The sequence below is a fragment of the Symphalangus syndactylus genome, chromosome 19 (genome assembly GCF_028878055.3).
Source record: "Symphalangus syndactylus isolate Jambi chromosome 19, NHGRI_mSymSyn1-v2.1_pri, whole genome shotgun sequence".
Classification (NCBI taxonomy): Eukaryota; Metazoa; Chordata; class Mammalia; order Primates; family Hylobatidae; genus Symphalangus; species Symphalangus syndactylus.
This window is the reverse complement of record NC_072434.2, coordinates 47874220-47900258: the sequence shown is the minus strand read 5'-3', so window position 1 is coordinate 47900258 and position 26039 is coordinate 47874220. Positions and strand designations below refer to the sequence as shown.

Sequence of the window (26039 nt, the reverse complement as noted above, 5' to 3'; positions counted from 1 at the left end):
CACATGTAGAAATAAAATGTGTAACAGCAATAATACAAAGGCTGGGAGAGGAGAAATGGGATTGCACTGTTTTTTGTTTGTTTGTTTTTTTGTGCAAGACCTGAGTTTTATTATTACTCAAATCAGTCTCCACGTCTGGTGTCAGAAGTGATCTGTGTTGTGAGAGCATGGTAGGAGAAACTGCTTTCATTTTCTCCTCTATCTTGTCAGGGGCATAGGAATGGAGTACATTTTCTTTTTTTTAATTTTTTTTATTTTTTTAATTTTTTTATTATTATACTTTAGGTTTTAGGGTACATGTGCACAATGTGCAGGTTTGTTACATATGTATCCATGTGCCATGTTGTTTTGCTGCACCCATTAACTGGTCATTTAGCATTAGCTATATCTCCTAATGCTGTCCCTCCCCCCTCCCCCCACCCCACAACAGTCCCCAGAGTGTGATGTTCCCCTTCCTATGCCCATGAGTTCTCATTGTTCAATTCCCACCTCTGAGTGAGAACATGCGGTGTTTGGTGTTTTGTCCTTGCGATAGTTTACTGAGAACGATGTTTTCCAGTTTCATCCATGTCCCTACAAAGGACATGAACTCATCATTTTTTATGGCTGCATAGTATTCCATGGTGTATATGTGCCACATTTTCTTAATCCAGTCTGTCGTTGTTGGACATTTGGGTTGATTCCAACTCTTTGCTATTGTGAATACTGCCGCAATAAACATACGTGTGCATGTGTCTTTATGGCAGCATGATTTATAGTCCTTTGGGTATATACCCAGTAATGGGATGGCTGGGTCAAATGGTATTTCTAGTTCTAGATCCCTGAGGGCTAATATCCAGAATCTACAATGAACTCAAACAAATTTACAAGAAAAAAAAAACAACCCCATCAAAAAGTGGGCAAAGGACGTGAACAGACACTTCTCAAAAGAAGACATTTATGCAGCCAAAAAACACATGAAAAAATGCTCATCATCACTGGCCATCAGAGAAATGCAAATCAAAACCACAGTGAGATACCATCTCACACCAGTTAGAATGGCCATCATTAAAAAGTCAGGAAACAACAGGTGCTGGAGAGGATGTGGAGAAATAGGAACACTTTGACGCTGTTGGTGGGACTGTAAACTAGTTCAACCATTGTGGAAGTCAGTGTGGGATTGCACTGTTTGAAGTCTCTTATACAGTAAATGAAGTGGTGTGGTACCGTTTGACAACTGACTGTGATAAGTTAAAGATGTATACTGTAAAAGACCTTAAATCACCTGTTAAAATCACACACACAGAAATCATTAATTGTATTAAATGATTTTGCCTTGGATTTTGGAACCTACAGTGGTATTTGTGGAAACAGATATAATTAATAACTCAATTGATAAAAGATGGTTACAATTCTAAACTATAACCTTGCAACCAGAGCTTTTTATGGTAGATATGAGGAAATTATTATAGTAAAATAGGATACATTAGGGGAAAAAGTTTTGGCACATGCTTGCCTTCAAATTAGACCCAATAATAAACTAAATAGTAGACCATGCAATGACTTTTAAAAGAATCGGGACCAATTTTGGGATATTTAAATTTCACAAGGAAAATAGTAATATAATTAATCCCAAATTCCCTTACAGCCTTTTCTCTGTAGAGTGACATCTACCATTTCCATGAGAACTAGTATGTGAAATTTTTTATTTTTTATTATTTTAGAGAATTTGTGGTCTTGGAAAAACATGGAAGAAGCTATAGAACAGAAAATGTGACCTCCTTTCCCTACTGCCTGAACTTTTAAATTTGTTTCATTATGTTATTTAAATTCTTCCATAAAACCTAAGTTGATCAAATGCAGATACCTAAGAAAAGGAAAAAGATTTTCAGTTTTTAAATTATTAGTTGATTTGTATATGCATTTATTTATTCATTCATCTGACACAAAGCTTCTACCATATATCATGCACCATGATAGTTGGTGGAATTAGGGAGCTCATAGTTTAGTAAGGTAGCAGGCATCTAAGATTACAATGTGATGTGATCTCTGCAATAATCCAAGCAATGTTCAAGATAGAGAGGTATAAAAAAATAAAGAATGGTTAACTCTAACTATAAGAGAGGATCAGGGAAGCTTCTTGGAGATCATGATGGAGTAATGCATAGACTGAATTTGAAAATCAGCTAAAAGGTTCTAGGTATCCTAAGGTATGGGGAGTGATCTTATAGGCAGGGGAATTAAATGTGTAATATATGGATACCTGAAATAACTGGCTCTCTACAGGGAACTACAAATATTTCAGTGTTCTTGGAGAATAAAGAGCTGTTGGGGAAGGGAGGAAGTATGGCAGTTAACGAGGCTGGAGTTAGATATAACGGGCATTGTAGAGCATGATTACCAATCTGGCACTTGGCTTTTTTTGTGAGTAATAGCAAACCCTTGCATTTAAGGCAGTAAATAGGCACAATTAAACTTCTGTTTTTTAGAGATCACTTTATTGTCACTATGGAGAAAGGATTAAAAAAAAGCTAGAGGAGTGAAGAAAGGGGGATGGATTCAAGACCTATTAGACGGGTGGAATTTGAGGATTCCTTTTATATGGGAAATGAGGGAGACACAGTCTAGGTTAATTCCCAGGTTCCCGATTTGTGAGTGTTGTGTGACCGCTAAAATAGGAAATAAAAGAAGATGAGAAGTATTAGGATTTTTTTCTTAATATACTTAAAGTTCTGGGGTAAATGTGCAGAACGTGCAGGTTTGTTACATAGGTATACATGTGCCATGGTGGTTTGCTGTACCCATCAACCTGTCATCTACATTAGGTATTTCTCCTAATGCTATCCCTCCCCCACTACACCCTGCAACAGGCCCCAGTGTGTGATGTTCCCCTCCCTGTGTCCATTTGTTCTCATTGTACAGCTCCCACTTATCAATGAGAACATGTGGTGTTTGGTTTTCTGTTTTTTTTTTTTTTTTTCTTTTTTTTCATCTCCAGTGTTCTTATAGGTAGGATTTCTTTTTTTTTTTTTTTATGCTTTAGGTTTTAGGGTACATGTGCACAATGTGCAGGTTTATTACATATGTATCCACGTGCCATGTTGATTTCCTGCACCCATTAACTCGTCATTTAGCATTAGGTGTATCTCCTAATGCTGTCCCTCCCCCCTCCCCCCACCCCACAACAGTCCCCGGAGCGTGATGTTCCCCTTCCTGTGTCCATGAGTTCTCATTGTTCAATTCCCACCTATGAGTGAGAACATGCAGTGTTTGGTTTTTTGTCCTTGCGATAGTTTACTGAGAATGATGTTTTCTAGTTTCATCCATGTCCCTACAAAGGACACGAACTCATCATTTTTTATGGCTGCATAGTATTCCATGGTGTATATGTGCCACATTTTCTTAATCCAGTCTATCATTGTTGGACATTTGGGTTGGTTCCAACTCTTTGCTATTGTGAATAGTGCCGCAATAAACATACGTGTGCATGTGTCTTTATAGAAGCATGATTTATAGTCCTTTGGGTATATACCCAGTAATGGGATGGCTGGGTCAAATGGTATTTCTAGTTCTAGATCCCTGAGGAATCACCACACTGACTTCCACAATGGTTGAACTAGTTTACAGTCCCACCAACAGTGTAAAAGTGTTCCTATTTCTCCACATCCTCTCCAGCACCTGTTGTTTCCTGATTTTTTAATGATGGCCATTCTAACTGGTGTGAGATGGTATCTCACTGTGGTTTTGATTTGCATTTCTCTGATGGCCAGTGATGAGGAGCATTTCTTCATGTGTTTTTTGGCTGCATAAATGTCTTCTTTTGAGAAGTGTCTGTTCATGTCCTTTGCCCACTTTTTGATGGGGTTGTTTGTTTTTTTCTTGTAAACTTGTTTGAGTTCATTGTAGATTCTGGATATTAGCCCTTTGTCAGATGAGTAGGTTGCAAAAATTTTCTCCCATTGTGTAGGTTGCCTGTTCACTCTGATGGTAGTTTCTTTTGCTGTGCAGAAGCTCTTTAGTTTAATTAGATCCCATTTGTCAATTTTGGCTTTCGTTGCCATTGCTTTTGGTGTTTTCGACATGAAGTCCTTGCCCACGCCTATGTCCTGAATGGTATTGCCTAGGTTTTCTTGTAGGATTTTAATGGTTTTAGGTCTAACATATAAGTCTTTAATCCATCTTGAATTAATTTTTGTATAAGGTGTAAGGAAGGGATCCAGTTTCAGCTTTCTACATATGGCTAGCCAGTTTTCCCAGCACCATTTATTAAATAGGGAATCCTTTCTCCATTTCTTGTTTTTGTCAGGTTTGTCAAAGATCAGATAGTTGTAGATATGCGGCATCATTTCTGAGGGCTCTGTTCTGTTCCATTGATCTATGTCTCTGTTTTGGTACCAGTACCATGCTGTTTTGGTTTCTGTAGCCTTGTAGTATAATTTGAAGTCAGGTAGCGTGATGCCTCCAGCTTTGTTCTTTTGGCTTAGGATTGACTTGGCGATGCGGGCTCTTTTTTGGTTCCATATGAACTTGAAAGTAGTTTTTTCCAATTCTGTGAAGAAAGTCATTGGTAGCTTGATGGGGATGGCATTGAATCTATAAATTACCTTGGGCAGTATGGCCATTTTCACGATATTGATTCTTCCAACCCATGAGCATGGAATGTTCTTCCATTTGTTTGTATCCTCTTTTATTTCATTGAGCAGTGGTTTGTAGTTCTCCTTGAAGAGGTCCTTCACATCCCTTGTAAATTGGATTCCTAGGTATTTTATTCTCTTTGAAGCAATTGTGAATGGGAGTTCACTCATGATTTGGCTCTCTGTTTGTCTGTGATTGGTGTACAAGAATGCTTGTGATTTTTGTACATTGATTTTGTATCCTGAGACTTTGCTGAAGTTGCTAATCAGCTTAAGGAGATTTTTGGGCTGAGACAATGGGGTTTTCTAGATATACAATCATGTCATCTGCAAACAGGGACAATTTGACTTCCTCTTTTCCTAATTGAATACCCTTTATTTCCTTCTCCTGCCTGATTGCTCTGGCCAGAACTTCCAGCACTATGTTGAATAGGAGCGGTGAGAGAGGGCATCCCTGTCTTGTGCCAGTTTTCAGAGGGAATGCTTCCAGTTTTTGCCCATTCAGTATGATATGGGCTGTGGGTCTGTCGTAGATAGCTCTTATTATTTTGAGATACATCCCATCAATACCTAATTTATTGAGAGTTTTTAGCATGAAGGTTGTTGAATTTTGTCAAAGGCCTTTTCTGCATCTATTGAGATAATCATGTGGTTTTTGTCTTTGGTTCTGTTTATATGCTGGATTACATTTATTGATTTGCGTATGTTGAACCAGCCTTGCATCCCAGGGATGAAGCCCACTTGATCATGGTGGATAAGCTTTTTGATGTGCTGCTGGATTTGGTTTGCCAGTATTTTATTGAGGATTTTTGCATCAATGTTCATCAAGGATATTGGTCTGAAATTCCCTTTTTTGGTTATGTCTCTGCCAGGCTTTGGTATCAGGATGATGCTGGCTTCATAAAATGTGTTAGGGAGGATTTCCTCTTTTTCTATTGATTGGAATAGTTTCAGAAGGAATGGTACCAGTTCCTCCTTGTACCTCTGGTAGAATTCAGCTGTGAATCCATCAGGCCCTGGATTCTTTTTGGTTGGTAAGCTATTGATTATTGCCACAATTTCAGAACCTGTTATTGGTCTATTCAGAGATTTAACTTCTTCCTGGTTTAGTCTTGGGAGGGTGTATTTGTCGAGGAATTTATCCATTTCTTCTAGATTTTCTAGTTTATTTGCATAGAGGTGTTTGTAGTATCCTCTCATGGTAGATTGTATTTCTGTGGGATCGGTGGTGATATCCCCTTTTTCATTTTTTATTGCATCTATTTGATTCTTCTCTCTTTTCTTCTTTATTAGTCTTGCTAGCAGTCTATCAATTTTGTTGATCTTTTCAAAAAACCAGCTCCTGGATTCATTAATTTTTTGAAGGGTTTTTTGTGTCTCTATTTCCTTCAGTTCTGCTCTGATTTTAGTTATTTCTAGCCTTCTGCTAGCTTTTGAAAGTGTTTGCTCTTGCTTTTCTAGTTCTTTTAATTGTGATCTTAGAGTGTCAGTTCTGGATCTTTCCTGCTTTCTCTTGTGGGCATTTAGTGCTATACATTTCCCTCTACACACTGCTTTGAACATGTCCCAGAGATTCTGGTATGTTGTGTCTTTGTTCTCGTTGGTTTCAAAGAACATCTTTATTTCTGCCTTCATTTCATTATGTACCCAATAGTCATTCAGGAGCAGGTTGTTCAGTTTCCATGTAGTTGAGCGGTTTTGAGTGAGCTTCTTAATCCTGAGTTCTAGTTTGATTGCACTGTGGTCTGAGAGACAGTTTGTTATAATTTCTGTTCTTTTACATTTGCTGAGGAGAGCTTTACTTCCAACTATGTGGTCAATTTTGGAATAGGTGTGGTGTGGTGCTGAAAAAAATGTATATTCTGTTGATTTGGGGTGGAGAGTTCTGTAGATGGCTATTAGGTCCACTTTGTGTAGAGCTGAGTTCAATTCCTGGATATCTTTGTTAACTTTCTGTCTCGTTGATCTGTCTAATGTTGACAGTGGGGTGTTAAAATCTCCCATTATTGTGTGGGAGTTTAAGTCCCTTTGTAGGTCACTGAGGACTTGCTTTATGAATCTGGGTGCTCCTGTGTTGGGTGCATATATATTTAGGATAGTTAGCTCTTCTTGTTGAATTGATCCCTTTACCATTATGTAATGGCCTTCTTTGTCTCCTTTGATCTTTGTTGGTTTAAAGTCTATTTTATCAGAGACTAGGATTGCAACCCCTGCCTTTTTTTGTTTTCCATTTGCTTGATAGATCTTCCTCCATCCCTTTATTTTGAGTCTATGTGTTTCTCTGCACGTGAGGTGGGTTTCCTGAATACAGCACACTGATGGGTCCTGACTCCTTATCCAGTTTGCCAGTCCGTGTCTTTTAATTGGAGCATTTAGCCCATTTACATTTAACGTTAATATTGTTATGTGTGAATCTGATCCTGTCATTATGATGTTAGTTGGTTATTTTGCTCGTTAGTTGATGCAGTTTCTTCCTAGCCTCGATGGTCTTTACAATTTGGCATGTTTTTGCAGTGGCTGGTACCGGTTGTTCCTTTCCATGTTTAGTGCTTCCTTCAGGAGCTCTTTTAGGGCAGGCCTGGTGGTGACAAAATCACTCAGCGTTTGCTTGTCTGTAAAGTATTTTATTTCTCCTTCACTTATGAAGCTTAGTTTGGCTGGATATGAAATTCTGGGTTGAAAATTCCTTTCTTTAAGAATGTTGAATATCGGCCCCCACTCTCTTCTGGCTTGTAGAGTTTCTGCTGAGAGATCAGCTGTTAGTCTGATGGGCTTCCCTTTGTGGGTAACCTGACCTTTCTCTCTGGCTGCCCTTAACATTTTTTCCTTCATTTCAACTTTGGTGAATCTGATAATTATGTGTCTTGGAGTTGCTCTTCTCGAGGAGTATCTTTGTGGCGTTCTCTGTATTTCCTGAATCTGAATGCTGGCCTGCCTTGCTAGATTGGGGAAGTTCTCCTGGATAATATCTTGCAGAGTGTTTTCCAACTTGGTTCCATTCTCCCCATCATTTTCAGGTACACCAATCAGACGTAGGTTTGGTCTTTTCACATAGTCCCAAATTTCTTGGAGGCTTTGTTCATTTCTTTTTATTCTTTTTTCTCTAAACTTCCCTTCTCGCTTCATTTCAGTCATTTCATCTTCCATCACTGATACCCTTTCTTCCAGTTGATCGCATCTGCTACTGAGGCTTCTGCAATCTTCGCATAGTTCTCGAAACTTGGCTTTCAGCTCCATCAGCTCCTTGAAGCCCTTCTCTCCATTGGTTATTCTAGTTATCCATTCTTCTAATTTTTTTTCAAAGTTTTTAACTTCTTTGCTATTGTTTTGAATTTCCTCCCGTAGCTCAGAGTAGTTTGATCGTCTGAAGCCTTCTTCACTCAACTCGTCAAAGTCATCCTCCATCCAGCTTTGTTCCGTTGCTGGTGAGGAACCGCGTTCCTTTGGAGGAGGAGAGGTGCTCTGCTTTTTAGAGTTTCCAGTTTTTCTGCTCTGTTTTTTCCCCATCTTTGTGGTTTTATCTACTTTTGGTCTTTGATGATGGTGATGTACAGATGGGTTTTTGGTGTGGATGTCCTTTCTGTTTGTTAGTTTTCCTTCTAACAGACAGGACCCTCAGCTGCAGGTCTGTTGGAGTTTACTAGAGGTCCGCTCCAGACCCTGTTTGGCTGGGTGTCAGCAGCGGTGGCTGCAGAACAGCGGATTTTCGTGAGACCACAAATTCAGCTGTCTGATAGTTCCTCTGGAAGTTTTGTCTCAGAGGAGTACCCAGCCAAGTGAGGTGTCAGTCTGTCCCTACTGGGGGGGTGCCTCCCAGTTAGGCTGCTCAGGGGTGAGGGACCCACTTTAGGAGGCAGTCTGTCCATTCTCAGATCTCCAGCTGCATGCTGGGAGAACCACTACTCTCTTCAAAGCTGTCAGTCAGACAGGGACATTTAAGTCTGTGGAGGTTCCTGCTGACTTTTTGTTTGTCTGTGCCCTGCCCCCAGAGGTGGAGCCTACAGAGGCAGGCAGGCCTCCTTGAGCTGTGGTGGGCTCCACCCAGTTGGAGCTCCTGGCTGCTTTGTTTACCTAAGCAAGCCTGGGCAATGGCGGGCGCCCCTCCCCCAGCCTCGCTGCTGCCTTGCCGCTTGATCTCAGACTGCTGTGCTAGCAATCAGCGAGACTCCGTGGGCATAAGACCGTCCGAGCCAGGTGCGGGACACAATCTCCCAGTGTGCCTTTTTCCAGGCCCGTTGGAAAAGCGCAGTATTAGGGTGGGACTGACCCGATATTCCAGGTGCCGTCTGTTACCCCTTTGACTAGGAAAGGGGACTCCCTGACCCCTTGCGCTTCCCGAGTGAGGCAATGGCTCGCCCTGCTTCGGCTCGCGCACAGTGCGCCTCACCGACTGTCCTGCACCCACTGTTAGGCACTCCCTAGTGAGATGAAACCGGTACCTCAAGCAGAAATGCAGAAATCACCCGTCTTCTGTGTCGCTCAGGCTGGGAGCTGGAGACCGGAGCTGTTCCTATTCGGCCATCTTGGCTCCACCCCTGGTTTTCTGTTCTTGTGTTAGTTTGCTGAGAATGATGGTTTCCAGCTTCATCCATATCCCTGCAAAGGACATGAACTCATCCTTTTTTATTGCTGCATAGTATTCCATGGTGTATATGTGCCACATTTTCTTAATCCAGTCTATCATTGATGGACATTTGGGTTGGATCCAAGTCTTTGCTATTGTAAATAGTGCAGCAATAAACATATGTGCACATGTGTCTTTATAGTAGAATGATTTATAATCATTTGGGTATATACCCAGTAATGGGATTGCTAGGTCAAATGATATTTCTAGTTCCAGATCCTTGAGGAATCACCAAACTGTCTTTCACAATGGTTGAACTAATTTACACTCCCACCAACAGTGTAAAAGCATTCTTATTTCTCCACATCCTCTCCAGCATCTGTTGTTTCCTGACTTTTTAATGATTGCCATTCTAACTGGTATGAGATGGTATCTCATTGTGGTTTTGATTTGCATTTCTCTGATTACCAGTGATGATGAGCATTTTTTCATGTGTCTGTTGGCTGCATAAATGTCTTCTTTTGAGAAGTGTCTGTTCATACCCTTTGCTCACTTTTTGATGGGGTTGTTTTTTTCTTGTAAATTTGTTTAAGTTTTTTGTAGATTCTGGATATACTAGCCCTTTGTCAGATGGATAGATTGCAAAAATTTTCTCCCATTCTGTAGGTTGACTATTCACTCTGCTGATAATTTCTTTTGCTGTGCAGAAGCTCTTTAGTTTAATTAGATCCCATTTGTCAATTTTGGCTTTTGTTGCCGTTGCTTTTGGTGTTTTAGTCATGAAGTCTTTGCCCATGCCTATGTCCTGAATGGTATTGCCTAGGTTTTCTTCTAGGGCTTTTATGGTTTTAGGTCTTACGTTTAAGTCTTTATCCACCTTGAGTTAATTTTTGTATAAGGTGTAAGAAAGGGATCCAGTTTCAGCTTTCTGCTTATGGCTAGCCAGTTTTCCCAATCCCTTTCTTAAATAGGGAATCCTTTCCCCATCACTTGTTTTGGCAGGTTTGTCAAAGATCAGATGGTTGTAGATGTGTGGTGTTATGTCTGAGGCCTCTGTTCTGTTCCATTGGTCTGTATATCTGTTTTGGTACCAGTACCATGCTGTTTTGGCTACTATGGCCTTGTAGTGTAGTTTGAAGTCAAGTAGCATGATGCCTCCAGCTTTGTTCTTTTTGCTTAGGATTATCTTGGCTGTGTGGGCTCTTTTTTGGTTCCATATGAACTTTAAAGTAGTTTTTTCCAATTCTGTGAAGAAGGTCAATGGTAGTTTGATGGGGATAGCATTGAATCTATAAATTACTTTGGGCAGTATGGCCATTTTGATTCTTCCTATCCATGAGCATGGAATGTTTTTCCATTTGTTTGTGTCCTCTCTTATTTCGTTGAGCAGTGGTTTGTAGTTCTCCTTGAAGAGGTCCTTCACATCCCTTGTAAGTTGTATTCCTAGGTATTTTATTCTGTTTGTAGGAATTGTGAATGGGAGTTTCCTCATGATTTGGCTGTCTGTTTGTCTGTTATTGGTGTGTAGGAATGCTTGTGATTTTCCCACATTGATTTTGTATCCTGAGACTTTGCTGAAGTTGCTTATCAGCTTAAGGAAATTGTGGGCTGAGATGATGGGGTTTTCTAAATATACAATCATGTCATCTGCAAACAGAGACAATTTGACTTCCTCTTTTCCTAATCGTTTTGTTTTTGTTTTTGTTTTTTTGGCAGAGATAGGATGAAAATTGTGAGTTATGTTTGGGAGTCATTATGAAGATATATGTGGCACTAAAGGTTATAGAAAGATAGATTTGGGAGTATAATGGTATAGGAGGCCTTTTGCAAGTCCTCAGATGAGATTATTTTGCTCATTGCTTTCATAGCCCCTCATACTTCCCCTTTGGTGACACCACATTTGTAACTCTTTGTTAAATGTTTAGCTTTACCTGTTAGATTGTGAGCTCTGTGTTGAAAGGGATCTTACCTGTTCTGTCCACCAAAACATTTCCAGTGCCAAACTTGGAATCTGGCACATGATACAGAATACATGGGAATGAGCGTGATTGCCCCCAGAGGAAGAGGGTGTAGAGAGAAAAAAAGATATTCAGCGGCCACACATTGAGTAACACATGTGGCCACACAGCCATTACTGTGTGTGACTCTGCCAGGAAGGTGCCCCAAGGAGTACTACCTTACAGGTGTGAGTGGAGGAGAAAGAGCTAGCAAAGGAAATAGAGGAAAGAGCTTGGACAGTTATGAAGCAAATCAAGAAAGAATACGTCAAGAAAGTTAAGAAAGGCCTAGTGCAGTGGCTCAGGCCTATAATCCCAGCACTTTGGGAGGTTGAGGTTGGTGGATCACTTGAGGTCAGGAGTTCGAGACCAACAAGGCACAACCCCGTCTCTACTAAAAATACAAAAATTAGCCAGGCATGGTGGCAGGCCCTGTAGTTCCAGCTACTTGAGAGGCTGAAGCAAGAGAATCGCTTGAACCTGGGAGGCAGAGGTTGTGGTGAGCTGAGATTGGCACCACTGCACTCCAGCCTGGGCAATAGAGTCAGACTCTTGTCTCAAAAAAAAAAAAAAAAAAGAAAGAAAGAAAGTTAAGAAAGGGAATGATTAACAGGTTCAAATGCCCTGAGAATTCAAGTTAAATATGACCTGAGATTTTATGGGCTGATATGAGAATATAACCAGTATTTACAAACTGTTGTTGGCTCGTTTGTTTGTTTTAGGGAAACAGAATTAAATGGTATTTTATGTCAGCATAAGGAAAAAAGACAGAATCAAAATCAAGCCTTTTAAAAAAGGTTGTTAGAAACTAAGAGATAGCCTCTTAATAAGGGCAGTAAAGCCATTTTTTTCTCATTTTTTGGAAAAGAGATGTTGGAACAGTTAGCTGTTCCTTTGGCAATAGTTTTCTTGCATGTGGGACATGTGTTAAATGAAAAATGTGTTTCTTTAAATGTTAGCATCACACTTAGTGTGGTGAGATGCTCTTACTCTGAGAGCTGCATGGCACTAAGACCAATTGAGGGTAGGGAAGTTGAATGAAATGACAGGCGGAATTGCCCATGCTACTTAAATTACTTCTCTGTCTCTTGCTATATCCATATTTGCTGTATACAACATATTGTCATGCAGTTCTAATTGAATTTGGGTAAATTAAATGTTCATATGGAGTAACTTCACTATATGTTTCAAAGGGAGAGGGAGAGGAACTTGTAGAGAGCAATTTATTTGTAATTTTTTTTTTTTTTTTTTTTTTTTTTTGAGACGGAGTCTCGCTCTGTCGCCCAGGCTGGAGTGCAGTGGCGCAATCTCGGCTCACTGCAAGCTCCGCCTCCCAGGTTCACGCCATTCTCCTGCCTCAGCCTCTCTGAGTAGCTGGGACTACAGGCGCCTGCCACCACGCCCGGCTAATTTTTTGTATTTTTAGTAGAGATGGGGTTTCACCATGGTCTCGATCTCCTGACCTCGTGATCCGCCCGCCTCGGCCTCCCAAAGTGCTGGGATTACAAGTGTGAGCCACCGCAGTAATTTGTGGATTGCTGTGTATTTTTTTAATGGGGGCTTTAAACTTTTCCTATAAAATTGCTCAAAGCCTTTTATATTCTTTTATTACAAAAGGTAAACAAATTGATACGGTTAAAATGTAATTTTACCAGATATGAATGTACATAATATTTCATTGATTTAGAATGTTATATTTGTATTATCTTTCCAGTTATATAAACTGTCATATGCATTTGTTGCTTGATGCTGGAACAACTTCATTAGATAGACAGGACAGACTATTGTTTTATGAATATTCAACATCTTGTCTTAAGGTCAGAATCCTGTAACCTTTTCATTTGATATTATTCATCAGAAGTGTACCAAATTATAAGTGTCTTTGTGTTATGTCAATCTAATCTGATATTAAGGAAATATATACATGAATTGGAGAAAGAAATGGCCTCCTTTATGCATTTTGATGTTTTTGTTGTACCTTCATTTTTTCAGGTCCTTGCTGTCAAATAGGATCTTTTAGAACTCTTTCTAGGAGGAAAGAAAGATTTTGTAACTTCATTTTTATTTTGGTGAAGTTTTATATAAAGGCTTCATAAAATTTTATATCACAGGTTTTTGGGTGGGAGGAAATCAAATATGTGTGTGATTGGAAAAGATTGCCAAAAACCCCCCAGAATACCGTAGGATTTTACAGTGAAACCCCTAATATAATCCCTGTGCTTTCTATTTTGGGTTACTGTTGATGAAATTGTTTAATGAAGGTGTCAGCATTAAAAAACACACTGAAATAGAATAAAAAATGTCACAACGCATGCATATACTAGGGATATTAACTCATAATTTTGTTTCAGAAAAAAATTGTATGTTTATGTGTACCAAGTCACAGAAGTAAGATGTATTTCTTACTGTGTTTTCAAACAATTTGAAAACCCTGGCCTAGAAAACTCTTTAATTCATTTTGTTATCTTCCAGCTTTTGTTACCTTATTGAATGGGGAGCAAGCCCAGAATGCAATTCAGATGTTTCATCAATATTCTTTTAGAGGAAAAGACTTAATAGTCCAGCTTCAGCCAACAGATGCTTTGCTGTGTATTACCAACCTGCCCATTTCTTTTACATCAGAGGAGTTTGAAGAACTTGTTCGTGCTTATGGAAATATTGAGAGATGTTTTCTGGTCTATAGCGAAGTTACTGGCCATTCCAAAGGCTATGGATTTGTGGAATACATGAAAAAGGACTTTGCTGCAAAGGCTAGACTGGAGCTATTGGGTAAACAGTTGGGAGCATCAGCACTCTTTGCACAATGGATGGATGTTAATCTATTGGCTTCAGAGCTCATTCATTCTAAGTGCCTTTGTATTGATAAACTCCCCAGTGACTACAGGGATTCAGAAGAGCTGTTGCAAATTTTTTCCAGTGTCCATAAACCTGTGTTTTGCCAGGTATGTATTTTTAAGAGATTATTGGAAATATTTAAAAATATATACATATGTATCTAATCTACATACACTCACAAATTTATCATACCTGTGTGATTAACACAATGGAAGTTTAATTCTGCATCATCCTGTAGGGAAGACTTTGATCTCGTGGGAAATTTTAAATCAGTTCCTTTGTTTATGGGCCAAAGTATATCGTTATGTAGTTAAGTATGCCTTAGCAAATCCATTGCTTACTCATTCACCTCATTCCATCCATTCGTCCCACAATTTTTCCATCGATCCATTTATCTATCCAACTTTTATTTACCATCTTCTGTGTGCCAGACATTATGCCAAGTGTCAGAAAGGCAGAGAATGGAAAGATACTCTATCTCAATACCTCACAATTTTGTAGAAGAGATGGACAAGTAAGCAAATAATTGCAAATCCTATATGAAGAGTGATATAATGGAGGATAGAAAAGTACTATGAAGTTTAAAAGGAATGTGTAGTTCTATCTTAATGTGGTCACGGTAGGTGAGACATCTAGAGAAGATCCTGAAAACTGATAACGCTGGCGAGACTTTTCAAGCACTTCATCATAGTAAAATGAAATACATTCTAATAAATATATATATACTATATATAACTCTTTTCCTTACAGAGTTTTGATAGCAACTGATCAATTATTTTTCTCGTTTCTCTCCATTTCTTCCTTCTCCCTTTTCCCTTTTACCACACTCGCTTCCCATCCATGCTCCTTTTCCTCTTACCTCTATTGTTTCCTCTCCTCCTTTGCATTTTTTCTTTAATCAGACATTTGTTGATTTCCTAGTATTGCAGTAGAAATTTTGGAGTTGGAGTACATATCTATATATGTATATAAATAAATATATTATTTAATATTATGTATATTAAATATATGTATTTATTATTTAAGTTGACAGTTAAAATTGTATTTATCATGTATAACATGTTTTGAAGTATATATACATTGTAGAATGGCTAAATCGAGCTATTTAACATATGTATTACCTCACATAGTTAGCATTTTTGTGGTAAGAACACTTAACATCCACTCTCGTAGCATTTTTGAAGAATACAGTATGTTGTTATTAACTGTAGTCATCACGTTGTCCAAAAGATCTTTTGAACCTATTTCTCTTATCTAACTGAAATGTTACATCTTTTGACCAATATCTCCCAAAGCCCCCACACAAATTGCCCCAGCCCTTAGTATCCACTATTCTACACTATACTTCTATGAGATCAACTTTTTAAGCTTCCACATATGGGTGAAATTTTGCAGTGATATATATTTTTAACATTTTTTTTGAGATAGAGTCTTTCTCTATTGCCCAGGCTGGAATCATGGCCCACAGTAGTCCCACACTCCTAGGTTCAAGCGATCTTCTTGTCTCAGCCTCCCAAGTAGCTAGGACTACAAGTCCACATCACTGTGCCCAACTACTTTTTATTTTTTATTTTTTGTAGAGATTGGGTCTTGCTATATTGCCAGGCTGGTCTCAAACTCCTGGGCTCAAGTGATCCTCCTGCCTTGGCCTCCCAAAGCTCTAGGAATGGCTTATTGATATGTTCTTCTTGAATACTAAGAATTATATAATATTGTCATCCTATGGCATTTATTTGAGGCCTTTGAAGCAGAAGTGAAGAGAAAAGCCGTTTATCATAAATTGTGTTTGAATTGTGAACCCCAGGGTTAGAAGAGCCCTTAGAGATTATCTAGTGTAGCTTTACATGTCATAGAAAATATTTGCTACCATATTTTTGAGTGACCATTTAGCTTCTGCTAAAATACTTCAAAAGAGTGGAAAATTAACTACATCACAAGTCAGACCATTGTGTCGTTGAGTGGCTCTCATATTGAACTGAAATAGCCCTCTCTGAAACTACTGATGCTGTGGACTTAAAATGATTTTGTTTTTTGAAAGACTTAAAATATTATAATTTATACAGGCATGAAGATCATTATAATGAAATAGAATAGTAAAAAAACATTTTTAAAGTTTTCAAAAGATTAATAAAGCAGCTTTGGGATGGCTGTTTATCAGTGGGTCTGTTAACCTCAGGCTCTTTTGCATGGTAGGTTGGCATAGACTGTATTAAAGACACAGCCTCTTACCTTGCGGTCAAGAGACCAAAATGATTAATTAGTGGCTTTTACAAACCTGATTTTAAGACCTGGTTTGGATTATAAGAGGAATAGGGTTGTTGGAGAAATGTTTAGAAGAGGTAGATGTTTTTCCTTTTCCTGTGTGATTGGAAAAAGCTTTGTGGAGGAAAAAGATATTTGTTGACAGTTTTTAAAGGAAGAAGTAATGTGAAGGAAAAGATAGAAATTTGATCTAAATATACAATCTAAATATACAAGGAAGTAGAAGAAAGTTAAGCTTCAAAAACAAGAGAAAAGAAACTGAGAAGGACTAAGAAGTGATTTAGTTGTAATATCAGCTTATGAGATGCCACACCCAAATAGAAGTATTGGAAATGTGTCTTCTCAAAGACATACTAAGCTGAATTTTGTGTCATTTGTCACTTTATAGCGTGAATGTATGTAAGATAATTCAGACGTGTTCAAAACCTAGAAACGTTTTAGTGTCTTATCTTGTTTTTATTTTTGCTCTTTGTACCAGTCTTTTCAGATCCAGGACTTTAGTATCTTCCTTTACACTCTTACAGGTGGGTGACTGGAAATAAATCGAGTTCTACATGGCAGGAGTTTATTTAGGGCACATTCAGAAATAAAAGTTGTGTGTTGCTTTTAATAAACCTGGGACACAGTTTTCCTAAATAAGGTTTGCCTTGGTATACTTGACTAAATTCCTGGGATCTGCCTAAAATAGTGAAAGAAAAATGAAATGTTCCTCCTACCTTCTCTTGATAATACTAACTTTATTTTCCACTGATGTGTGGTCAAATAATTTGTTCAGTATGTTTCACTGTCCATTTACCTGGTGATTTTCTTTTAAGGAAAGCTGTAATTATTGTGTCCTCCTATTTTCCTATAAATTACCAGTTTATATATTTCTTAACATGTAGAGACTATTACCATTTGGGCTTTTACTGTTAAAATAAATTAGAAAATCAAAGAATTGAATAGAAACGTGACAGACTCCTATCTTCCTGTCTTCAGGAAGAACTACATCTAAGCAATTAGTAAACATTTTCATAAAGAAAGAATATGTTATTTCCATCAGTATCATGCTCCAGTGCACTTGTTCTTGAATTTGAAAATTATATATTGCAAATAAATGTTTCTAAGTAAAGATCGGAATTACTATTTAATAGAATGTATTGTATCAGCTTGCACAGGATGAAGGCAGTTACGTTGGTGGCTTTGCAGTGGTTGAATATAGCACTGCGGAGCATGCTGAAGAGGTCCAGCAGGCAGCAGACAGTATGACCATCAAGGGCAGCAAAGTCCAGGTTTCCTTCTGTGCCCCTGGAGCGCCAGGGCGAAGTACATTAGCAGCATTGATAGCGGCTCAACGTGTGGTAAGTTTTTTCTCTTTCTTTCTCTTTTTTTAGAGTATAGAAAATTCTAATACTATTTTAATCTATCCAATCTAGCCAAAGTAATTGATTGTCGATTGCACCATCATTGCATTTCCATCACACTGAAGACTTTTCCTTTTTGTAAAAAAAAGTTAACTAAATGGTTTCTTTGTTAAGTCAAGCCAGAAGTCATTACCAAAAAAAGAAATTGTGTTTAGTAAAGTGTATTTATCTTGAGAAATTTTTGAAGGAATTTCATTTATTCAGCAAATATTGAGTTCCTCTTGTGTTATAAATTTTGAGTGTAACATGCCTCCTTTTTCTTTTTCTTTTCTTTTTTTTTTTAATTTTGAGATGGAGTTTCACTCTTTCACCCAGGCTGGAGTGCAGTGGCGCAATCTCAGCTCACTGCAGCCTCTGCCTGCTGGGTTCAAGCAATTCTCCTGCCTCAGTGTCCGAGTAGCTGGGACTACAGGCACATGCCACCACGCCCTGTTAATTTTTGTATTTTTAGTAGAGACGATGTTGCCATGTTGGCCAGGCTGATCTCGAACTCCTGACCTCAGGTAATCTACCCGCCTCAGCCTCCCAAAGTGCTGGGATTACAGGCGTGAGCCACCGTACCCAGCTGCCTCTTTTTTCAAGAAGTTTTCACGTGTAGAGGAAAATACATGCCTTCTTTTTGCTTATGCGGCACATCGTACTTACTTCTTTATAGTAACTGTCTACCCATTCTTCTCTACTTCTTTAGCCTGGAGGATCATTGGAGATGGAGACTATACCTTCCTCACAGTTTTTACCCTAGTACTTAGCATAGTAAATATTTGTTAATTGAATGAAGGAAGGTATACATTTTTGAAGGAATTGGGAAAGACTTTATGCTGAAGGTGACATTTGAGTGTGACATTAACGAATGGATGAGATATTGACTTGATGAGAAGTGAATAGGATTGTCACAAAAATACAGATTTTTGCATGAGATACTTGTACTAAAACAATCATTCATTGTTTATCTGAACTTCAAATTTAACTGCACATTCTGTGTTTTTACTTGCTACATCTGGCAACCCTAAAGAGGAAGAGTGAGTAGTCACTCTAGGTGGAACAGAAACTACTCACACAGTGCTTGAGGAGTGGCAAGTGGTCTGGTTGCAGAGTGAATGTGAGGATGCTTGGATGTAGGCTAATGCCAAAGCAAGGAAGACTATTGAGTACTCAGCCAATTACATAGGTATACATGTGCCATGTTGGTTTGCTGCACCCATCAACTCGTCATTACACAGGGCATTTCTCCCAATGCTATCACTCCCCCAGCCCCCCATCCCCCGACAGGCCCTGGTGTGTGATGTTCCCCATCCTGTGTCCAAGTGTTCTCATTGTTCAGTTCCCACCTGTGAGTGAGAACATGCAGTGTTTGGTTTTCTGTCCTTGTAATAGTTTTCCGAGAATGATGGTTTCCAGCTTCACCCATGTCCCTGCAAAGGACGTGAATTCATCCTTTTTTATGGCTGCATAGTATTCCATGGTGTATATGTGCCACATTTTCTTAATCCAGTCTATCATTGATGGACATTTGGGTTGGTTCCAAGTCTTTGCTATTGTGAATAGTGCCACAATAAACATGTGTGCACGTGTCTTTATAATAGCATGATTTATAATCCTTTGGGTATATACCCAGTAATGGGATAGCTGGGTCAAATGGTATTTCTAGTTCGAGATCCTTGAGGAATCACCACACTGTCTTCCACAATGGTTGAACTAATTTACACTCCCACCAACAGTGTAAAAGCATTCCTATTTCTCCACATCCTCTCCAGCATCTGTTGTTTCCTGACTTTTTAATGATCGCCATTCTAACTGGCATGAGATGATATCTCACTGTGGTTTTGATTTGCATTTCTCTAATGACCAGTGATGATGAGCATTTTTTCATGTGTCTGTTGGCTGCATAAATGTCTTCTTCTCAAAAGAAGGGTATGTCTGTTCATACCCTTTGCCCACTTTTTGATGGGGTTGTTTTCTTCTTGTAAATTTGTTTAAGTTCTTTGTAGATTCTGGGTATATTAGCCCTTTGTCAGATTGGTAGACTGCAAAAATTTTCTCCCATTCTGTAGGTTGCCTGTTCACTCTGATGGTAGTTTCTTTTAATGCCCTAGAAGAAAACCTAGGCAATACCATTCAGGACGTAGGCATGGGCAAAGACTTCGTGACTAAAACACCAAAAGCAATGGCAACAAAAGCAAAATAGACAAATGGGATCCAATTAAACTAAAGAGCTTCTGCACAGCAAAAGATACTGGGCTTTATAACCATGCAACCAGAGTTGCCTGAAGAATTAGGCCTCACTTATTGTCACCATTTCTTAATTTTCCATTTCCCTCTCAAGTCTAATGCAATGTAGTTTCTGCCTCCACTATTCAAGTGAATCTTTTCTCATTAAATTAACAGGGGTTTTTAAATATTCAGATCTAGTGACTACATTTCAGTCTTTTACTGGTTGGTCCCTTTGCAACATTTAAAGCCTTCTACTGGCTGGGCACAGTGGCTCACGCCAGTAATCCAAGCACTTTGGGAGGCCAAGGTGGGAGGATTGTTTTAGCCCAGGAACTTGAGACTAGTCTGGGAAACATGGTGAAGCCCTGTCTCTACAAAAAGTTCGCTAGACTTAGTGGTGTGCACCTGTTAGTCTCAGCTACTTGGGAGGCTGAGGTGGGAGAATAACCTGAGCCCAGGAGTTTGAGGCTGCAGTGAGCCGTGATTATACCACTGCACTCCAGCCTGGGTGACAAAGTAAGACCTTGTCTCAAAAACGAAGCAAAACAAAACAAAACTCTCTACTACCTTGAATTCTGCCACACCATTCATTTTCCTATCTGCCTGTGTGTTCTTTCCCTAACTTATTTTTTCCCCCTAAGAGCTGATACCAGTAGATTTCCATATTTTGCCTTCTCATTTTCTTCCTGTTATATATGCCTATTAGTGATTACTTCCAAGCATATAATTTCAGACCAAACTGCTCTCAGTACTAAATTATGTTTCCAAGGGATTCTTAGACATTCCCACTTCATGCTATATAAATAGTTCAATTTCAGCATTTCAAAGAAGACTTTTTTTCTGGGACTGCTTTTCTATGTTCTATAATATCTATATATGGCATCAGTTCATCCAAACGAAAACTATGTGAATCAAAAACTCAGTTAATCGTGATTTGTCTCCCTCACCCACTTTCTAATGTAAATGTCAGAAATACTATCACATCCTTTCAATTTCACCTCCTAAGATCTCTCAAATCCTTGGGACCTTGTCAGCATCTTGATTACTTCACTCAGGGTCTTATCTTTTCTCATCTCTCTGATTAGAATAATTCCCTGTGTGGTCCCATGTCATTAGTCTTTCCCCTTCTAATCCATCTTGCACAGTGCACAGGAGAGATCTTTCTCATCCTCAGATCAGCTTATGTCATTCTCTTGCTTAATATTCTTTAATGCCTGCATAAGTTCACCTTCCTTAGCATGGCATGCAGGCCCTTTACAGTCAGATAGTAGTGACAGTGAGAAATCTCAGTCTTAAAAATTAGATGTTCTAGATAATGTTTTCTATAGGTTTTTGGTACATATCCTTTGGTAATATCAAGTTTTCTGAGTTTTTTTAATATCGTAAATAGGTACTGAACTTTATCAGAATATTTCTACAACTATTGAAATAATCATGATTTCTCCTTAAGTTCTTTAGTGATGTTTGAGAGTTAGACATTCTGTCTTTATCCTGCTGGTAGTTGTCCCTGTCCCTAACTTTTTTTTTTTTTTTTTTGAAATAGAATCTTGCTCTGTCATTCAGGCTGGAGTGCAGTGGCACGATCTTGGCTCACTGCAACCTCCGCCTACTGGGTTCAAGCGATTCTCATGCCTCAGCCTCCTGAGTAGCAGAATTACAGGCGTGCATCACCACGTCCAGCTAGTTTTTGTATTTTTAGTAGAGACAGGGTTTCACCATGTTGGCCAGACTGGCCTTGAACTCCTGACCTCAAGTGATCTGCCTGCTTCAGCCTCCCAAAGTGCTGGGATTACAGGGCTGAGCCACCATGCCCGGCCAATTGTCCCTAACTTTTTAACATGCATAGGTTTATCAGAACTTCTGTCTACTCGCTTAAATTCTCACCTCCATCTGCTTCCTCCTTCCTACCATACCTATCATCATATTGGTGTCTACATTTTTACATTAGGATAGTCTTAAATGTTTTTGGGGTGTTTTTATGGTTGTGGCTTTGTATACAAGATTAAAATTACAATATTGCATACCTCAATTTCGACATATTATATAATAACATCTTGCATTTATTTCTTTTCTCGCTGGATTACTTCCTCCTAGGGCATTTTGAAAGATAGTATTCTTGTGGTAAAAACTTTTGAGAACTTGTATAGTTGAGAATATTTTTATTTCTTTGTGATATTAAATAACTTAGATGAATCTAAAAATCTAGGCTCAGAGTTCTTTTCTTACAATACTTTGAAAATATTAATTCATTGTCTTCTTGAATCTAATGTTGATGCTTTGAGAAAGAAGATTATATTAATTTATTTCTTGTTCCTTTAGAGATACGTTCTTTTTAAATGGAAGTTTTTAGAAGGTTTTTTGTTGTTCTTATTGGCTTTGATGTTCTTAAATGTCACACAAATGTGACTAGGTGTGTTTTTTCTTTGGAAATCATATTTGGGAGACTGTGAACCCTTTCATTCTATGCTCTTCAATTGTTCTTTAGTAATGGGAAATTTCTCAGCCATTATTTCTTCAAAGATCTTGTTTTCTTCTCCTTCAGAGACTTCTAATATTACAAGTGTTGATGCTTCTACCTCCGTTTTCTTCGTCACCCTGCTTTTTCTTGTTTGTTGAAAGTTTCAGTTTCTTTAACTGGATCTTTAAGATCACTATTTTGGGCCAGGTGCGGTGGCTCTCACCTGTAATCCCAGCACTTTGGGTGGCCAAGGCAGGTGGATCACCTGAGGTCAGGAGTTTGAGACCAGCCTGGCCAACATGGCGAAACCCAGTCTCTACTAAAAATACAAAAAAATTAGCCAGGCGTGGTGGCAAGCACCTGTAATCCCAACTACTTGGGAGGCTGAGACAGGAGAATTGCTTGAACCCGGGAAGCAGAGGTTGCAGTGAGCCGAGATCACACCATTGCACTCCAGCCTGGGTAACACAGCGAGACTGTCTCCAGAAAAAAAAAAAATTACTATTTTGTTTTTTAGTCACATGTATTCTATTTAACCTATCTGTTAAAGCACAGGGTAAATGTTAATAATAATGCTTCATGAATTCCTTCAGTTTCTTTATCTATGGAATGGAGATAATACTAACCTTATAGAATTGGTTTTTTGAGGATTAAATGATCTAATTCATGTAAAGTGTTTAAAACAATGCCAAGTCTACAGTAAGTGAGGGCTGCTATTATTTTTTCTCAATACTTATGTTTTTCATAATCTAGCATTTCTCATTGGTTATTCTTTAAAAACTGCTTGTCCTTCCTTCATGTTATGAGTAAAAATCCATTTTATTTTTGTAATGTCTATTACATTTATTTGACATTCTTATTATTTTCTATTCATAATTCTGCTTTCTCTCTTATACGTGGTTCAGTTTGTTGCTTTTATTTTTTAGTGACTGCATTCTCCAAATGTCTAGCTATTTTTGTTTTGAATATATGAATATACATTTCCTGTGGGGGCTATCACCTTTCTGTATGTCACTGTTTAGAGGTTGTGGGGAAGGGGATGGACAGAGGGAAGCTAAAGCCTTGTCTTAGCTAGGGTTAAGGGAAGGCACGCAAGGACCTCAGGGCAGAGAAGTTCTGCCTTCACCATCTAGGCTTGAGCCCAGCCCTTTTCCCACCCCAGCCAGGCAGTCCTGCACCTTAGAGAGCCTCTCTTCATTTCCACCCCTGCTCTTTTCCAAGTTCTGCCTTCCTCCGCTGTAACTCTTCTATCCTGCAGAGTGGGTGTGGGAGGACCTGAAAAGGTCAGTGAGGTGGGAAGGTTTTCAGTGACCAGCTGGTTTGCCCGCCTAGTGTTATCTTGTCCCCATTGTCTCTGCACTTGCGTGCCATCCTGCTGTTCGTTGGTCCTATGGCTGTCACTGGGGTGATGCTGCTGTTTTCCTACCTTGCTGTCCTGGCCAAGAAAGCCATGCTCTCTGAAGGCAAAGTAGTTACACAACTCAAAAGTCCTTCCCTGAATTATCCTGTGTGTGGACCCATGCACTCTCATGCTCTCTGCTGATGTTTACCTTCACATCTTCTATCTCCCCAGGGGTTTCTCACAGGCTTTATGTCAGTTTCTTGGAGGCATACCTTCTCCCTCTCAATTTCGCAGTATCTAGGTTGGGAGAAGGTTCCAGTTGTCCTTGTCAGCTCTCCATTTTCTCATAGCTAAAAGTTTTTAATTTATCTTTTATGTAATTATATATATTAATATCCTCATCCATCAAGCTGGTTTTTAAAACTGAAAATTATTTCATATTTTTAGGAAGCTACTCAAGTGCATGTATGTAAGACCAGCTGATTTTAATCTCATATTAAGTTAATCAAGTAAAGACCTTTATAAAAAAGAAGATTTTGGGCTGGGCGCAGTGGCTCATGCCTGTAATCCCAGTACTTTGGGAGGCCGAGGTGGGTGGATCACGAGGTCAGGAGATCAAGACCATCCTGGCTAACATGGTGAAACCCTGTCTCTACTAAAAATACAAAAAATTAGCCAGGCGTGGTGGCGGGCGCCTGTAGTCCCAGCTACTTGGGAGGCTGAGGCAGGAGGCAAAGCTTGCAGTGAGCCGAGATCGCGCCACTGCACTCCAGCCTGGGCAACAGAGTGAGACTCCATCTCAAAAAATAAAAATAAAAAACAATAATAAAGAAGATTTTGAGCTGAGCACGGTGGCTCACACCTGTAATCCCAGCAGTTTGGGAGGCTGAGGTGGTGGATCACAGGGTCAGGAGATCGAGACCATCCTGGCTAACATGGTGAAACCCTGTCTCCACTAAAAATACAAAAAAGTAGCCGGGCGAGGTAGCAGGCGCCTATAGTCCCAGCTGCTCGGGAGGGTGAGGCAAAAGAATGGTGTGAACCCGGGAGGCAGAGCTTGCAGTGAGTCAAGATCACGCCACTGCACTCCAGCCTGGGTGACAGAGCGAGACTCTGTCTCAAAAAAAAAAAAAAAAAAAGATTTTGAATTGTAAGGCAACCCACATTGTTAAGCTTCATTTTGTTTTTATTTGTAAAAATACAGAAACAGGGTTTCAATATGTCACCCAGGCTGATCTTGACCTCCTGGGCTCAAGTGATCCTCCTGCCTCAGCCTCCCAAAGTGCCACAATTACAGGTGTGAGCCACTTTGCCTGGCCAATTAAACTTTAAATCAACATTATAAGAAGGCTCTTCTGTAGTATCAAAGTATCCATATTGTGTCAACAAGTTATTAATAACTTCAGATTCCCTTGTCATCCTTCTATTTGTATGATATGATGAGACTCATTGTACTAAATTGTCGGTCCTCTTAAAGCCAGTTGGTATTTACCTGAGACGTTCTATGAGGATTTTTTGCCATATGTATAATTGAGAACTGCAGTAGAGAGTATAAAATAGATATATAATATAAATCAAATTATGTTTATCATAAAATAGATCTTGTCAGATGAATGAGGATTTCTGGAAGAAAGCCTTTGAAATTATGTCTTTGTACTTATGCTTGTTCTAATGTTTCTTATTTCTATATTCATTGCAGATGCACAGTAATCAAAAGGGCTTACTTCCAGAGCCAAATCCAGTACAAATTATGAAAAGTTTAAACAACCCTGCCATGTTGCAAGTTCTTCTACAGCCCCAGTTATGTGGACGAGCTGTTAAACCAGGTATGGACCATGTATGTATACTGATTAAAGAATGCTAGCATGAAGTTAATTTTTTCACATGTGAAATATGAAAAAATACATTGATTTGTGAAAAATGTATTTAAATTAGTATAAAATATTTTATAGGACCTGTTAATGAATTTTAACAAGAATCTGAGGTGATATATTTTGACTATTTTTGATATATACAACCTGCTTATGTGGTATTTGTTTTACTATTAATAAATGCTAAATATCAAACCTTCTGTTTAGCTCTTAGTTGACATGAATTTATAGACCAAGGTAAAGGTTAACACACTGCATTGTTATAACCTATATCAACAAAGAATTAATACTCTTCTATGTAATATTTTAGCAGAATTATTTTGTTGAAAAGTGCCAAGTGTTTGTTTCCTCTTTGTTCTTCCCCTTTTTGTTGTAAAATTCTTTTACTTTGTAGCAAATGATGAAAACATTATTTTCTAAGTATTATGCAAATCTTTATAATATCAGTATACATTAAATATCTACCTATTTAGTATTCTTTCT

General features: G+C 38.8%; 1 protein-coding gene across 6 annotated transcripts in view; it reads left to right on the top strand.

Annotated features, from left to right (window-relative positions):
- The window catches only part of RAVER2 (ribonucleoprotein, PTB binding 2), a 104148-nt gene that overhangs the window by 34915 nt on the left and 43194 nt on the right, over nt 1–26039 (top strand). For 4 of the 6 annotated variants that reach the window (XR_010114585.1, XM_063613312.1, XM_055234917.2 and 1 more), the window contains exons 3-5: nt 13647–14116; nt 17405–17611; nt 25385–25511. Coding sequence is in view for 5 of the 6 variants with exons in the window: in XM_063613312.1 (XP_063469382.1) it covers nt 13647–14116; nt 17405–17611; nt 25385–25511 (804 nt within the window). In the remaining variant the exon portion in view is untranslated. The remainder of the gene's footprint in view (nt 1–13646; nt 14117–17404; nt 17612–25384; nt 25512–26039) is intronic. The other 2 variants (XM_055234916.2, XM_055234918.2) reach the window with 1 other exon arrangement.